This window comes from Polypterus senegalus, chromosome 14 (genome assembly GCF_016835505.1).
Source record: "Polypterus senegalus isolate Bchr_013 chromosome 14, ASM1683550v1, whole genome shotgun sequence".
In the NCBI taxonomy this organism is placed as follows: Eukaryota; Metazoa; Chordata; class Cladistia; order Polypteriformes; family Polypteridae; genus Polypterus; species Polypterus senegalus.
The window spans coordinates 141156771-141175211 of NC_053167.1; the positions used below are offsets into that span (position 1 = coordinate 141156771).

An 18441-nucleotide genomic window follows, 5' to 3' on the forward strand; every position below is an offset into this window, starting at 1 on the left:
TTATACAAAATCCTTATTTCAACATATGCGAGCTCCAACTAGGATTTGAACTCGGGTTAGCGAATTTTATCAATATAGCACAGACAACCGCTTTTACGCTTTGAACCAAAGCACTTCAGTAGTCTAGTTACTGACCAAATCGACTGCTGACTGCGCAGATATCAATGACGTCATTACGCTAGCGTGCTCAAAATCACGTGACGGGCGCATTTGAAGCAAGCCTCGAAGCGGTGCTTCGATAGTTCGACACAGTGTCGAAACCCGAGTATCGAGCGGCCGATCACTACTACCCACTGCGCCACCGTGCCGTCCCCGACCAAATATATTCCATTATGTTCAGATTCAGCAGATGTTGGCACGCGCCGTAGCTGCTGTACCCTCGTCTGTATGGGCAAACCTTTCCTGAGATTTTACCAGTTTAGTGGTTTATTATCTCGAATTACTTCGGGTGCCGTAACAAGACGCCCTCCTTAGAATGTCGACGTGTGTGTAAACAAGCACTGAGCTTCGAACGGGCGGAGACGGCGCTGAATTGATAACGGAGCTCTGCTTCCTAGTTGGATAATCTGGCGTTTGGAGCGTCGCGTGTAAAAATCGGCGCTGCGGACTACGAGACCCGAGGACTCCGCCATGGCTTTTCTGCGACTCCTGTCCGGATGCGTTTGGGAGAATCTGGACATGACCTCTCTGCTCGTGTTCGTCTTCATCTTTTTATTGTTATCCGATTATATCAAACACAGATCGCCGAAGAACTTTCCTCCAAGTCCGCTGGGGCTGCCATTTTTAGGAAATGTTTTCAGTCTCGACTCCAAACAGACCCACGTTTACATTGGAAAGGTGAGCAGCGCCTTCATTGTGAATAATAAAGGGGGGGGGCTGACTGATTAGCGCTTTGATTGAATGGAGGCTTGCGAGTCTTAAACCGCTTCTCCTGTTACAGATGTGAGCCAAGACTTGAAGAACCGGTGCACGGATTAGCGACCGCCTTTATTATTTCTGCATTCCTTTTAAAGTCAGCGACGCGGTCATGGCTCCAGTCCAGCAATGCATTCACAAATCTGGTTTAAACTGCCCAAAGTTTGTGAAGTGTACGGATTATCAGCAGTCCAGGTGGAGGAGCTCTAGGCGAACTGAACGTTATCCGAAGCAGGGAGTCGGTATTATTAGATTTATATGGTGGGGGGATTCGAGATGATCGATCCCCTTCGGTAGCGCAAATGGTTTTCCTTTGTGTATAAACCGCGCACTTAATGCCGAGTATGGGGGGCAAACCCTTTTATGCATTGCGTGCAGTTCTATCTAATCTATCTAAATGTCCCATTTCCCCTCGTTTTTAATCAGGCTAAACTTCAAGGAGACCGGGCCCCCGCCCCTCTATTCGATCTAATGTACATATCTGCAAAGCTCCTGAAACAACATGGGAAACATATGTTCTTCGCTCTGATCTGCGTCTGTCATACTCGTTGGAATTAGGGAGATGTCCCGTTTTGGAAGAACGAAAATCTGGGCCGTTTACTTTTAAAGACAAAGTGCTGTCGTCCGCGACTTCGGAGACTATACGGTCACTTTATAATTAGCGAAGCTCTTTATGGGGCCCAATGCAAGGCGTCGTCTGCAATGACTTGTGCCCCCATTAAAATTACTGTTGTTCAACAGATCGGCAAACGGGCGCAGCAAGTTTCTGACAGCCAGTTCCAGTTCATCCATTAAGCGACATAGGCGACCGCCTGTTATGAAAGTTAAGGGGGGCGTTCACACCAACTCCCGTTTGTTGAACTCTGATGATACTGAGTGAACGCCTAACCCACTGGGTGACGGTTATAAAAGTAAAAGTGCGCGCGCAACTCTTTAGAGACAGCAGGGTGGGCGTGAGTACATCGCCGATTGAAGGGCACCGATATTTGCAAAAAAAACTCACTCGAAAACCCACGTGAAAACGGTGTGTTGCACCCTTGTTTTAAAAGTATTAGTCAATTAAGATGTCTGAAGAAAAAAAAAAAAATCTATTCATTTTCTGACCTTGCCGGTGTCGACGACACTTTCATTTACAACCACAAGAGGGCAGAGTTAATTCGCGCGTGAGAAAGCGTTGCACCGAGGAATTCAGAAATAGAAGGTAAAGTGCCGGGGTGCAAATTCAAAGAACCCGTTATGCATTAACGGCATTTTTTGGCATGATTGCACCTAAATTACATACCCAAAAATATAAACTGCTGTTACTTGTCGATTGTAATAAAGGAGCTGCAAGTGGCTGAAGCATGGCGAGTACAACACTTCAAGTTTTTAACAGAAACCATATATTGGAATACTGTAGATAAATTTGGTTTACACCAACTAAATAAAACGCAAAATAAATTTGTTGCTTTAGGGATTTCTCTGCAAAAAAGAAAAAGTGGCTTTTACAGGACATCACAAAGACGTTTTATGAGGCACAGCCCTGCAGTCCAGTGTCTCTGGTGCCCCAATCTGTCAGCTGTTAGTTTAGATGGCAGGTGCCGCAGCATTGCAAAGTTAGACTGTTTGGCACCAGGTGCCCCCCCACGTTTGAATACATTGTGTCACTTGTGGAGAACGTTTTAGTCTCTACCACCTAAACAAGCATTGCATTTGCAGTTTATGTATATTTTTTATTTTTTAGAAAACAAAAATACATATAAACATTTTATATTAGATTCGATAATTTTGCTAAACTCATGGGGAAATATTACTGTGAGGCAACAAGTAAACAATTTGGAACTATATGCATATAATAAAGGACTCTCTAAACCTTTACTTTCAAAATTACAGTGGTGTGAAAAACTATTTGCCCCCTTCCCGATTTCTTATTCTTTTGCATGTTTGTCACACAAAATGTTTCTGATCATCAAACACATTTAACCATTAGTCAAATATAACACAAGTAAACACAAAATGCAGTTTTTAAATGATGGTTTTGATTATTTAGTGAGAAAAAAAAATCCAAACCTACATGGCCCTGTGTGAAAAAGTAATTGCCCCCTGAACCTAATAACTGGTTGGGCCACCCTTAGCAGCAATAACTGCAATCAAGCGTTTGTGATAACTTGCAATGAGTCTTTTACGTCGCTCTGGAGGAATTTTGGCCCACTCATCTTTGCAGAATTGTTGTAATTCAGCTTTATTTGAGGGTTTTCTAGCATGAAGCGCCTTTTTAAGGTCATGCCATAGCATCTCAATTGGATTCAGGTCAGGACTTTGACTAGGCCACTCCAAAGTCTTCATTTTGTTTTTCTTCAGCCATTCAGAGGTGGATTTGCTGGTGTGTTTTGGGTCATTGTCCTGTTGCAGCACCCAAGATCGCTTCAGCTTGAGTTGACGAACAGATGGCCGGACATTCTCCTTCAGGATTTTTTGGTAGACAGTAAAATTCATGGTTCCATCTATCACACCAAGCCTTCCAGGTCCTGAAGCAGCAAAACAACCCCAGACCACCACACTACCACCACCATGTTTTACTGTTGGTATGATGTTCTTTTTCTGAAATGTTGTGTTCTTTTTACGCCAGATGTAACGGGACATTTGCCTTCCAAAAAGTTCAACTTTTGTCTCATCAGTCCACAAGGTATTTTCCCAAAAGTCTTGGCAATCATTGAGATGTTTCTTAGCAAAATTGAGACGAGCCCTAATGTTCTTTTTGCTTAACAGTGGTTTGTGTCTTGGAAATCTGCCATGCAGGCCGTTTTTGCCCAGTCTGTTTCTTATGGTGGAGTCGTGAACACTGACCTTAATTGAGGCAAGTGAGGCCTGCAGTTCTTTAGATGTTGTCCTGGGGTCTTTTGTGACCTCTCGGATGAGTCGTCTCTGCGCTCTTGGGGTCATTTTGGTCGGCCGGCCACTCCTGGAAAGGTTCACCACTGTTCCATGTTTTTGCCATTTGTGGATAATGGCTCTCACTGTGGTTCGCTGAAGTCCCAAAGCTTTAGAAATGGCTTTATAACCTTTACCAGACTGATAGATCTCAATTACTTCTGTTCTCATTTGTTCCTGAATTTCTTTGGATCTTGGCATGATGTCTAGCTTTTGAGGTGCTTTTGGTCTACTTCTCTGTGTCAGGCAGCTCCTATTGAAGTGATTTCTTGACTGAAACAGGTGTGGCAGTAATCAGGAAATTGAACTCAGGTGTGATACGCCACAGTTAGGTTCTTTTTTAACATGGGGGCAATTACTTTTTCACACAGGGCCATGTAGTGTTGGATTTTTTTTTCTCCCTAAATAATAAAAACCATCATTTTAAAAACTGCATCTTGTGTTTACTTGTGTTATATTTGACTAATGGTTAAATGTGTTTGATGATCAGAAACATTTTGTGTGACAAACATGCAAAAGAATAAGAAATCAGGAAGGGGGCAAATAGTTTTTCACACCACTGTATATTTCATGCAAGTCCTTGAAACAAGTTCTGTGTACCACTTGGCACAGAAGAAGCTGACATTTCGTACACTCCATTGGGGTTTTTGTGCCGCACTTCACTCATCTTCTCCTGCCTTCTGATGCAGTTGTCTTAGGCTCAGCGCATTACTTATTTATTGACTCATTGATTAGGGTTAGGGTTTGTCGTATAGTTGTTTTTTGTTTGGATTTCACATTTAGAATAAACTAAGCCCATACATACATTTTTTATGTTAGCTCTTTCTGTGCTGGATTACTGCTGGTGGGCACAATGCCTTTGCTGGCAGACCCGGGCACAGAGCTGGTCATCCAGACACAAGACCCCCTCAAACCTGTGCCTCTAACACATGAGACTATTCACAATATCATCCTCTCTCCATTTTTTTTCCCGGCGATGCCACCGAAAGGAGTGCCATAGCCTTGCGAGACTTCTTATCTCATTTCTAATTGTGCTTCTTTCACCCCCTGGATGTTCTTTGATTTTATTCCCCTTCACATGTGCTTCAGAAGAGGCCATCCACCTGATGCTAAGCCTGTTGAAGACCTGGCCAGCACTTGGATGGGTGACCATCTAGGAAAAGCTTGGGTTGCTGCTAACAGAGGTGTTGAAGAGGCCAGCAGGGGGCGCTTACCCTGTGTTGTGAAAGTGGGTCCCCAATGCCCCAGTGTAGTGACACTTTTTCTTCTTCTTTCAGCTGATCCCGTTAGGGGATGCCACAGCAGATCATCTTCTTCCATATCTTTCTGTCCTCGTCATCTTGTTCTGTCACACCCATCACCTGCATGTCCTCTCTCACCACATCCATAAACCTTCTCTTAGGCCTTCCTCATTTTCTCTTCCCTGGCAGCTCTATCCTTAATATCCTTCTCCCAGTATACCCAGCATCTCTCCTCTGCACATGTCCAAACCAATGCAATCTCGCCCCTCTCCCAACCGTCCAACCTGAGCTGACCCTCTAATGTCCTCATACAATGCAATACAATACATTATATTTTTAAATAGACCACAGGAAGTGCAGCAATGGGCTTTAACAGGCCCTCCCTCTTGACAGCCCCCCAGCATTGACTCTCGAAGAAGACAAGAAAACCTTTGTAGGGAAAAAATGGAAGAAACCTCAGGAAAGGCAGTTCAGAGAGCGACCCCTTTCCAGGTAGGTTTGGGTGTGCAGTGGGTGTCAAAAGTAGGGGGTCAATACAATACAATACAATACAATACAATACACAGAACAGAACTAATCCTCAATGCAGTATAAAAATAAACATTTTAGAAGTACAAAGTAGAATTTAGCAGTAGATGATATCACATAATATGATTTGGATTTGTTTAGAGTCCGGGAGACCTCATTCATCAAGCTGCCTCCCCCAATTGGCCATTCCACAGCTCAAATAGTGCTAATCCGATTAAAGGACCCCTCTTTCCCACAATTCCTGCGATCCTCCATCAGGGATGACTTTACCTTAGGCAGGCACTATAACTTGGCAGGTGGGCCATGGGCACCAAGTGGCACATTTGAGTACCGAGAAGAGATAGATAGATAAGGCACTATATAATGGATAGATAGATATGAAAGGCACTATATAATAGATAGATAGATGTAAGGCACTATATGATAGATAGACAGATAGATGTAAGGCACTATATGATAGATATATAGATAGATATGAAAGGCACTATATAATAGATAGATAGATATGAAAGGCACTATATAATAGATAGATATAAAAAGCACTATATAATAGATAGATAGATATATACTTTATTAATCCCAAGGGGAAATTCACATACTCCAGCAGCAGCATACTGATAATAACAATATTAAATTAAAGAGTGATAACAATGCTGGTATAACAGACAATAACTTTGTATAATGTTAACGTTTACACCCCCGGGTGGAATTGAAGAGTCGCATAGTGTGGGGTCTCCTCAGTCTGTCAGTGGAGCAGGATGGTGACAGCAGTCTGTCTCTGAAGCTGCTCCTCTGTCTGGAGATGATCCTGTTCAGTGGATGCAGTGGATTCTCCATGACTGGCAGGAGTCTGCTCAGCGCCCGTCGCTCTGCCACGGATGTCAAACTGTCCAGCTCCGTGCCTACAATGGAGCCTGCAAACTTAACTAGCTTGTTCGTTACATTCCTATCTAAATCAGTCATATAAATTAAAAATAGTAGCGGCCCTAGCACTGACCCCTGCTGGTCACCACTCTTAACATCAGCCAGTTCTGATGAGGTTCCTCACACCATCACCCTTTGCTTCCTGTGTCTGAGCCAATTCTGCACCCATCTAAAAACATCACCCTGAACTCCCACTTCTTTTAGTTTGATGCCCACCCTCTCATGTGGCACCTTATCAAATGCTTTCTGAAAGTCCAGATAAATAATCTCATAAGCTCCACTTTGGTCATCTCCTTTTGTTGCCTCCTCATAGAATTCCAGCCTGTTAGTAAAACACGACCTCCCTCTTCTGACCCCACGCTGACTGTCCTGTCCTTGCCATGTGTTGCTCAATCTTACCCTTAATAATTCCTTCCATTAATTTTCCTGTGATGTTTCATGTTAAGCTTACTGGCCTACAGTTGCTTGGATTTGCCCTGTCACCCTTTTATAAAATGGGATGATTTTCCAGTCCTTCAGAACCTCTCCAGTGCGCAGTGACTTCCTAAAAATAAACCCTGCTGTGGATTCTGTTCCTGCGCCCTCTTCTGTCATTTGATGACATTGGGTCTCCCGTTATCTCTCGGCTGTCTTGAGATCACCTGAGTACCCTCTGTAGGAGCTGGAGTAGGTGGTGGGAAAAGGGAGGATCAGGGCAGGGTGTCACTGCTTAGACTGCTAACCCCATAACTTGGACAGAGATAAGGGGCAGAAAACAGATGGATGGTTAGAAATCTCATGTAAATAAATAAATTGTATTCTTTATGGGAAAGGCAAGAAAAAAAAACTGGCAGACATTACCAGAAGATAGGCAAAATAAGAAAAAAAACATCAATACTGAAAAAGCAGATTTTCAAACTATAAACTGAAAGCTTGCTAAACTTGCAATAGTTTTTAAAGAACAATCCATGCTGTCGGACATATCCACGGCACCGGCTTCTAGAGTGTAGCATGGGTGATGTCATGCCACATGACCTCCAAAGACACGCCCCTAACAACCAACCATGTGTTCCAAAATGGCGCCGGACCTAACAAAGCAAAATACCGTTGAGATATTTGTAAGATGTTAAATAAAGTGAACGAAACTCTAAAGGAAACAAAATGTTCCTATGATAAACCAAACCAAGAATAAGTCCGGGATAAAGACCAGAAAAACGTACTGAAGTAGGATGAAATTTGTAACTCTCTGCAATCATGATAAGTTTAGGTTTATATTAAGTTTCTTTGCCTTTTATTGTTGAATTTTTAAGTCTGAGTCACTTATTGTAATTATTTTTCTTCATATCATTTTCTTCACTTATCGTTTAGTTGTTATGTTTCATGTGTTAATATTTTTATCAAGTTTAACATTGAATTTATTCAATATTTCTTTAAATGTTCCTGTGTTTTGGGGGTGAGAGGAGGGATTATCCTGTCCATCACTACTAGGGAGCCGCCCACAGCTCCGTAAAAGTAAGGCTTTTAAGTGGAGTCCCTTGCGGTTCATTGAAATGTACTTTAGTGGAGTTTGGATTTTTATTGTTGCTGTTTATATTAGATTTTTCTGCTTATTTGGACTCTTCTTTTCTTTTAATTCAGAATTATAATTTAGAATTTTGTATTGTCACTGGTTGATGTTCACATTTCCTCTTTTTGCCTCTTTTCTTTCTTGCTCTTCTGAGCATTAGATCCATTTTTCTGTTTTTGTGAATAAATCCTCCTTTTGCCTCCTATCTCTTTTCAATCCAGGGGTTTACAGTAATCACCCCAATGGAGAATTTTTAAGGCAAAGTCCATTTGGCCCGGAGTAAGTCGTAGCCGGCCAGCTAAGTAGCCACTTGGGCTGTGGAGGATTGAACCTTTTTTTGGCTTTGATTCCTGCCCAAAGGAGATTAAGAGGTGACATACCATCTGTTACTTTAAAATGAGCTCAACAAGAAGACGGGGCTCATTTCAAAACTCATTAAGGGTCAATTTTGCTCAAATGTTAGAAAATGTTTCTTCACACAAGAAGCAAAGAGACATGGTGAATGAGTTACACATTCTAAAATGACCAAAAGGTGTGAGGCCTGCCAAAAAGGAGACGACCCCTTACTAACCTGAGCAGATAAAACTCAATCCCAGGCAATGGCTTGCTGTGCCAAATATGGATTTGGTGTCAGAAGTGCTAAACTAAAGAAAATATTCAAAATGTCCTAAAGGGAAGGGATTACCTTCAAGCCCTGGCTTGAGAAAAATAATTTATTGACCAAACTGGAAAAAAAAAAATAACAAAATGCTGAAAAGTATAACAAAGCAAAATAATTTTCCTAAATATTAGTCCACAATGACCAAGTCCCCAATACTAATATCCAATAATCAAAATTCAAAGACAGGCGAATATTTCCAGCAAACCACGTAAATCGAAATTAGGGCAGCACTGAGAATACAAAACTCTCCTCCGCTAAAACACATTCGAGTCAACACAAGGAACTCGCTTTCCCAGCATCCTTTTCTAGGCTGGAGGCGTTTCCTTAGCAGTGAGGCAATGGTGGCCTCACCTCCTGGGTGAGGCAAAACACAAGGAACAACAGAAAAGGAGTTTATGTACATAGCAATTAATTAATAGACAAGCTAAACACAATTGAACTAGAACAAGTAATTGAACAAATAACAAACGAAAAACAAAATGAACACAAATGATAGTTATTAATAAATTAAAAATAAACAGACAAAAACAGAAATGTAAAACATAAGTCGGGGCTTAAACGTGGCACATGAATTAAAAGTACTGTGGTGAACCTTCAAATGTTTATTGTTACTTTGAACAATCTCTGTGAAGAGGATGAAGACATCGTTGGGCCAATGGGCCTGTTCTCTTTACTACTGTTCTAATGTCCTTCACTCTTAATGTCTGTCAGCTTGCAGAGGAATATGGTGACGTCTTTAGCCTGAGACTGGGAGGAGAGACAACCGTATTTGTCAATGGCTACAAGACTGTGAAGGATCTCCTGGTCACTCAGACGGATGCTCTGACCAGCCGACCTGCGGCCCCTCTGTTTGAACGGATCAACAAGTGTCAAGGTACTCAGCTGCTTCTCTGTCCCGTTAATCATGTCTGAATTCAAAGTGCTGTACACACCCAGAGTCAATGGTTGCAGTTTGTAGAATTTGGCAAGAATTTTTTTTTTTATCTCTTGTTCTCATGCAGAACAAAGATAGCAAACTTTCTTATATAGTTGACAATGGTGACCAATGCTGGACAACATCAAATGATAGTAACAATGTCACTTTACTAGTATCACATAATCCCCATGTGAAGTCATCCAGTCCGATGCTCACAACCTCCCTTTTATGTTACAGTCAGGATTTATCTTCTTCTTGGTTTTGTATTTTTGAAAAAAACATTTTCAAAAGATTTTCCAATTTTTTTTTATGTTACGTTTGTGTATGAGGTAACATTTATGTACTGTCTCTTTGAATGTGCAGCCATTTCAGGTGCCATGTGGGAGGGGCCATCATGACATGAGTGCTGGTGGCTCCTCCTTCTGCCTTTATAAGTCGGGTAGAAGGAGAAAACCAGCAGTGGAGCATTCGGTTTGAATTTGTATCTAAAAGTGAGTGCAGTCATGTGCCAGTTTACAGCAACCAAGATAGATAGATAGATAGATATGAAAGGCACTATATAATATAGATAGATAGATAGATATGAAAGGCACTATATATTATAGATAGATAGATAGATAGATATGAAAGGCACTATATAATAGATAGATAGATAGACGTGAAATGCAATACAGTAATCCCTCCTCGATCGCGGGGGTTGTGTTCCAGAACCCCCTGCGAAAGGTGAAAATCCGCAAAGTAAAAACCATATGTTCATATGGTTATTTTTATATATTTTAAGCCCTTATAAACACTCCCACACTCTTATAAACATTTTCCGCACAATTATACAGCATAAACCCTTTGTATTCTCTTAGATATTAGGTAGGATTCATTGAAATTATGTATGTAGACACACTGTTTATATACAGTAAAACCTAAATATTATTTTAAAGATATCGCGTGTCTCTGATATCACATGTTACAGCCATTACGATAGACAGGCCACCAGCAATAAATACGTACAATGCAAGAAAAATTGTATGCAGTAAATGTGTGTAGAGTGACACTAAACGTACGTACATGTAATAAGTACTGTAAGTAGAAAATTAATTATGGTTACTCACCAACAATGACACGACGACTTGTCCGATAACGATGAGTTTAGTTTTACTGCACAACAAAGGAGAGCGTTACAGCTCTTCTAAAGGAGCCTCTTCAGGCGACTTCAAGGTCTTCTTCTGGCAGTCTTCAATCCAAATCCCTAAAGCAGATTCCATCCAGACTACCGCCTTATTACGTCCACTTACAACTCGTTTTGCACCCTGGTTAAAAGGACACTGCGGCCGTAGATCTTATATTCTTTTCCTCCTTTTTAAATAAAAAGAATCGTGGACTCATTGATGCTGTAATGGCGTCCGGCAGTGGTGTAGCTGTTCCCTTCCTTCAACATATCCAAAACTTTTACCTTTTCGGCAATCGTTAACATCTTCCATTGGCGCTTGGGCACGGCCCCTGAAGCAGTAGCAGGAGCAGATCGTTTTGGAGCCACAATGAAGGGCTTGACTACGCACAAAGATAAACACAAAAGAGCACAAAAGTGAACTCTTTACACAGCGAAACACGTTGATGCTGAATGAGCGAGACGACACTTCCTGGTTAACGCAGCAGAATTGAATTCGGCACTCCGTCACTGAGCCAATCAGCACACAGCAACTTAACTGAGTGCTCTTATTGGTTAGCTTCTCAGCCATCTGCCAAGAGCGTCCCTTGTATGAAATCAACTGGGCAAACCAACTGAGGAACCATGTACCGGAAGTAAAAGACCCATTGTCCGCAGAGCCCGCGAAGTAGCGAAAAATCTGCGTTATATATTTAGATATGCTTACATATAAAATCCGCGATAGAGTGAAGGCGCAAAAGTCGAAGCACAATATAGCGAGGGATTACTGTATATGATAGATAGATAGATAGATCATTAATTGGGGGGTAAATTTGGCTTTTTACAGAAAGTCTTTAGCAGTAGAGTGTTGTACCGTGTTAGCCATAAATTTATACAGGAAGAAGTAGGATGAAATGACACCTTTTATTGTCTAACTAAATAGATTACAAATGCATGCTTTCGAGACAGCTAAGGCCCCTTCATCAGGCAAGGACCTTCATCAGGCAAGCTTGAATTTGTAATCTATTAATGCATCATCCATTATCCAACCCACTATAAACTAACTACAGGGTCACAGGGGTCTGCTGGAGCCAATCCCAGCCAACACAGGGCGCAAGGCAGGAAACAAACCCCGGGCAGAGTGCCAGCCCACCGCAGGTAATCTATTTAGTTGGCCAATAAAAGGTGTCATTTCACCCTACTTTCTCCTAAAGAAATTCTTTAAATAAATAACTGCATAAATAGATAGAGGTTGAGAGCATGCGCCGCACCCACCACACAACGAAACACCTGGATTGGGACCTGAATGCATCGGGTGATACCTCAGCACCACACTGGAACACTGTGATGTTTTTCATGGGGGCTGGAGTGCCAATCCTGCCGCCAACCCCCAAGTTTTCCCTGTAAGTTGGAGGACCTGTTCACAGGGCTGGATGCAAATTAATGTGATACCCTGGATAAAGCAATTACAGCTTAAGGGCCTTGCAATTGAGTAGAGTCACTTCTGGCTTTTATAGGATTCAAACCGGCAACCTTCTAATTGCTGTGCAGATCCCTAGGCTCAGAGCCACCACTTCTCCCATAAACAGATACTGTAGATAACTAAATATTTACTTACACATACAAACATACACTATAGTATATAGTAACACACACCTTCTTCTTCTTCTTTTGGTTGCTCCTGTTAGGTGTTGCCACAGCAGATCATCTCTTCCTGTCCTTGTCATCTTGTTCTGTTACACCCGTCACCTGCATGTCTTCTCTCACCACATCCATAAACCTTCATTAAGGCCTTCCTCTTCTCCTCTTCCCTGTCAGCTCCATCCTTAGCACCCTTCTCCCAATATGCCCCTCATCTCTCCTCTGCACGTATCTAAACCAACACACTCTCACCTCTCTGACTTTGTCTCCAACCGTCCAACCTGAGCTGACCCTCTAATGTCCTCATTTCTAATCTGTCTGTCCATCCTCGTCACACCCAATGCCAATCTTAGCATCTTTAACTCTGCCACCTCCAGCTCTGTCTCCTGTGCCACTGTCTCCAGCCCATATAACACAGCTGGTCTCACTACCGTCCTTTAGACCTTCACTGTCACTCTTGCTGATACCCGTCTGTCACAAATCACTCCTGACACTCTTTTCCACTCACTTCACTCTCTTCCACAATCCCCTTTACACTGTACTGTTAATGTTATACAATATAAACATACATTTGATTTTCGTCTGTAACAGCCGCTGTAAACGTATGGTACTTGTAAAAGTTAGCGTTTTTTTTTTTTAAATTCAGTTTTATTCTCCCAGTCACATTCACGCTGCCTCTGATCTGACACTGCTGTTTTCAAATAAAGACGTGCTATAACAGAGGTGAACTCAGATGAGGATGAATAGGCCATGCCAAGCTCTCCATGGCATCATGCAAAGCTATGTTTTGTGATGATCTTTATATAAAAAAAAAACATTTATATGTTACTTATATAAAAGCCACATCGAATATGGGACATCCTGAGGGTTTGTGGGATCCCGTCGAGGTTGCTGGATTTCATGGCCGGCCTGTCCACTGGTACTGTGAGTGCTGTGCAGAGTGGAGGCAGAACCTCTGTGTTTTTCCCAGTTGTTTCTGGGGTTCATCAGCGGTGTGCTCTTGATCCTACTCTGTATGGACTGGGTGTTGGGCAGGGTCGTGGGGTCCAGCGGCTGTGGGGCATCTGTTGGTGAAGAAAGATTCATGGATCTTGACTTTGCTGACGATGCTGTGATCTTCGCGGAGTCAATGGAGGCTCTGAGTGAGGAGTCTGAGTGTCTGGGCTTGCTAGTGTCCTGATAAAAACCAACAGCCAGGCCATTAATGACCTCTCTTGGGCACAGCCATCAGCAGTGTGTCTGCAGAGAGAGTGTCGACCTCGTCACTGAGAGGTTTACTTACCTTCAGTGACATTCATATCTCTGGTGACTCTTCCTGTGAAGTCAGTAGACGGATTGGGAGAGCATGGGGGGTCATGAGGTCACTGGAAAGGGGTGAGTGGCGCTCCTGATATCTCCAAAAGGACGAAGGTCCAAGTCTTTAGAGTCCTGGTGCTTCCTGTCTTGCTATATGGTTGCGAGACATGGACGCTATCCAGTGACCTGAGACAAAGACTGGACTTCTTTGGTACTGTGTCTCTCCGGAAAATCCTTGGGCACCATTGGTTTGACTTTGTGTTGTTCATGGAGTCCCGAATGAGGCACATGACCTGCATTGTGAGAGAGCGTCAGTTACGGCACTACGGCCATGTGGCACGCTTCCCCGAGGGTGTTCGGGACCCAAGTGGCTGGACCAGGCCAAGGGGTTGCCCACATCACACCTGGCTGTGGCAGATAGAAGGTCATTTATGGAGGGTGGGACTGGACCGGGTGTCTGCCTGGGGGGTTGCCCACCAGGTTCCCAAGTTGTTTCGTTGTAGTAGTGGGTGCAGCAACACACTGTACAAGTGCATGCTCCCCAAATTGACTTGACTTGATGTTTTTGAAAGTGTTTGCTGTTGTCCAGCATTTGTAAACCTAAATGCCTGTTCTATCAGAATCTTTGTTATCTCCATTCTGCATGAAAATATAATATTAATATTGTTTCTAGACCATCCCTACAAAGTACAATGGCACTTACTAACATGTTTGCCCCTCATTTCGTCTCCCAGGAGTTACTGTTAATAATGGCTACCCATGGAGGCAGCAGAGAAGATTCACCTTAAGTACTCTGAAAAACTTCGGGGTCGGAAAAAAAAGCTTAGAAAGCATTGTGAGTGAAGAGATCTCGTTTTTCCACAAAGCCTTTAAGGAGGAGGGTGGTAAGTAGCTGGACTGGCTAACATTTTGTACTTTTGACATTTTGGGTTCCTGTCTGATTGAGATGAGTGATATGAATGCATACGTGGACAGTAAAATGGAGACTGATGGCTAAACAAGTGCCCATCCCATTGATAAGGCTGTCGGAACTGCTCATAAGTAGTCAACCCCACTGAATGCAGATACTGCAGCTCCAAATTGAAAACAAGGGTCCCTAAATGAGCCAAGGGGGAATGGGGGCATCCACTTGGTGCTCCGCTGTGGTGCCCTTACTACACCCTGCAATCCCATCCACTTACAACAACAACAACATTTATTTCTATAGCACATTTTAATACAAAAAGTACTTCAAAGTGCTTTACATAACGAAGAACAGAAAAATAAAAGGCACAGTAAGAAAAATAAAATAAGTCAACATTAATTAACATAGAATAAGAGTGAGGTCCAATGGCCAGGGTGGACAGAAAAAAAAACAAAAAAAACTCCAGACGGCTGGAGAAAAAAAATAAAATCTGTAGGGATTCCAGACCATGAGACCACCCAGTCCCCTCTGGACATTCTACCTAACATAAATGAAACAGTCCTCTTTGGATTTAGGGTTCTCACGGAAGGACTTGATGATGATGGTGGTCATGTAGACTTCTGGCTTTTAATCCATCCATCATTGTTGGAGCATCAGGATGCTTTGAGTAGGTGGAGGTGGCGCAGGTCACCACCACAAAGAAACCAGAAAAAGAAACAGAAGAGAGAGTAGGGGTCAGTACGGATTTTAGAGCCACCATGAATAGTTATTATGAAGAATTGAACATACAGAGTATCAGGATTAAGTTAAAGTGAAGTTATGAGAAGACCATGTTACAGTAATGTGTGTTCAGCAGTGTTTTAAACTGCTCTACTGTATCAGCCTGGCGAATTCCTATTGGCAGGCTATTCCAGATTTTAGGTGCATAACAGCAGAAGGCCGCCTCACCACTTCTTTTAAGTTTTGTTCTTGGAATTCTAAGGAGACCCTCATTTGAAGATCTGAGGTTACGATTTGGAATATAAGGTGTCAGATATTCCGATATATAAAATGGAGCAGATTATTTAAGGCTTTATAAACCATAAGCAGTATTTTAAAGTCAATCCTGAATGACACAGGTAACCAGTGTAGTGACATCAAAACTGGAGAGATGTGCTCGGATTTTCTATTCCTAGTTGCATTCTGCACTTGTTGCAAACGATTGATGTCTTTTTTTTGGTGGTCCTGAGAGGAGTGCGTTACAGTAATCTAGTCGACTGAAAACAAACGTGTGAATTAATTTCTCAGCATCTTTTAGTGATATAAGAGGTCTAACTTTACTTCTGTTTCTTAAGTGAAAAAATGCAGTCCTAGTGATCTGATTAATATGAGATTTAAAATTCAGATTACAGTCAACAATTACCCCTAAGATTTTTGCCTCCGTCTTGACTTTTAATTCTAATGTATCCAGTTTATTTCTAATAGCTTTCTAATTTCTAATAATCTCTATATATAATCTTCATTTAGATCTTGATCTTTGTTTGTCCGCGAATTCCACGCATGCGTAGACCACCTTCCAGTTTAGTACGCTGTTGTTACTCACGGATGTCAATAATGTGCCGGAATAACAAAAGGGGTGGTGGACAGTGTTACGCTGGTCAGCTCCTGAGGCCTGGTTAGAGAATGAGATTGCCGAAGATAAAAGGTAAGTGCCTACGTAACATATGGATGAAAGAAAGACAGTGGGTATAATGAATGACAACGTAACAGCACGTTCTGGAAATTATTATTGTTACGTTGTAGCCGGCGAGTGCTGCGCGTCTCACAGTTGTACCGTGGCTTGCTCACATGTCAGTGAAGTGATCCCTATTTATGCTTTAAGAGCCTGGATACCTTTGTGTCCCTGTTTTATAACCATTGCTCCGTGTATATTGCCTTACTCTTTGGATTGCCACAAAGCAACCTGCGAGATTGGAGAAAGAGAAAGAGATCGTGAGAGGAAACGGCAGCGTCGTGAAAACGAGACGGACTGTGAACGGACAGAAGCAGAAATGCTCCTACACCACCACATAATTACGATTCGGACAGTGATTCCGAGTGGGCCGTTCCTATCGAATCAATATCCAAAGGTTTTCTTTTTTAATTTTGTTTCCCTTATAAAAAATCATAATGCTGTGTGACGAAGGGCCCAGTTCACGACTGGCAGCCGCGTTTAAACAGCGAGCCCTTCACAGACAACTTTAACACGCGCAACGTAGTTGGGTGCACATGGCAAGTTTCTAATAACTTACTGTAAACAGGCCTGCTCTAATATCAGGGTTAAGGTGCTCCAGCACTGTGACTCACTGAGGTCAGTCTTTCAAACTGAACTTGGTGGTTATCCATCCTTCCATCATCCAACCCAAAGTGTACGGACTGAAGAAAATTGGGTTCACGTTTTTAAGGACGAAATCCTGTGTGTGGAACCTTCTCACTGGTGGATTTTGCCACTATTCACTACAAAGGGTATAGAGAGTTGTCCCCTGACGTGTGTTCACGTTCAAGAATCACATCTGGTACCACAAAACAACTAACTAACCTGACAGTATATTTCTCAAAAACTTAGCACCATACCAAGTTCAAGACTTTCAGAGAGGATTCACAAACTTGGACAATGAGCCATTTGTGACACCAGCTTATGTCTCAAGTGATACCACTCATGGGACACGCCCAACCCAGTAATGGAACTTTACATCATGGCAACAGTTTACCAAAATGGCAGCACCCATATAAAAACAGAATCTAACTACAATGCAAAAATTAAATGAACAAATCTAAAACAAAATTTCAGTAGGATACCAAAGATGCAAAGGGTTCTCTGTAATGTTCACCCATCCATCTATTATCCAACCTGCTTTATCCTAACTAAGGGTCACAGGGGTCTGCTGGAGCCAATCTCAGCCAAAAAATGGGCAAAAGGCAGGAAACAAACCCCGGGCAGGGCGCCTGCCCACAGTAGGTGGTTATTATTATTAATATTATTATTTACGTAGTCATCGACTTATGACCTATGCACTGGACCAGATTACTGAATATAAATATCTGGGAATTTGGCTGGATAATACTCGGTCTTTCTCATAACACATTGACAATCTGAAGTCTAGGATCAAATTAAAACTTGGGTTCCTTTATAGAATGCGCTCTGCATTTACATCATCTGCTAGGAAAACTTTGGTTCAAATGACAATCCTTCCCATGTTTGACTATGGTGATGTTATTTACAGATCAGCATCCAAAGGCCTGCTTCAGAAGCTCGACGTTCTTTATCACTCTGCCATCCGGTTTATAACAAATGCTCCTTTCAAAACCCATCATTGTACCCTGTATTCTTCTCTCAACTGGTCTTCATTGTACACCCGCCGTAAAGTCCATTGGCTTATGATTATTTACAAAACTCTCCTTGGTTTTTCCCCTCCTTACTTACGGGAATTGCTACACTTTTCTTCTTCTGTGTATAATACTCGTTCTGCTAATCTGATTCTGCTGACAGTTCCTAAGGCTACTTCTGTACTTGGCCTGTCGTCTTTTCAGAACGCTGCTGCTAGAGACTGGAATGACCTGCAGAAAATGTTAAAACTGAATCGTTTCATTCCTAAATCAGTTTTCCAATCACGGATTTCAGCTTATTATAAAGATGTGTGTCGCTGTTACTTAGGCTAGCTGCTCCAATTCACTGCTGCTCTACTCATTGTTGCTCCAATGTTCTTATCGTTTATATAATATTTTTATGACAATTTTTTTTGTAAACATGTAATCTATTTACTGTTTCTTGCTTCATTTCTTTCTTTATTTATCATTAC

At 42.1% G+C, this 18441-nt stretch overlaps 1 protein-coding gene across 1 annotated transcript in view; it reads left to right on the plus strand.

The window, feature by feature from the left end:
• The first annotated feature begins 218 nt into the window (after positions 1–218).
• The window catches only part of LOC120515082 (cytochrome P450 2J6-like), a 69192-nt gene continuing 50969 nt past the window's right edge, over positions 219–18441 (plus strand). The window contains exons 1-3 of the mRNA XM_039735805.1: positions 219–837; positions 9437–9599; positions 14454–14603. Coding sequence (XP_039591739.1) covers positions 631–837; positions 9437–9599; positions 14454–14603 — 520 coding nt within the window. The 5' untranslated portion in view covers positions 219–630. The remainder of the gene's footprint in view (positions 838–9436; positions 9600–14453; positions 14604–18441) is intronic.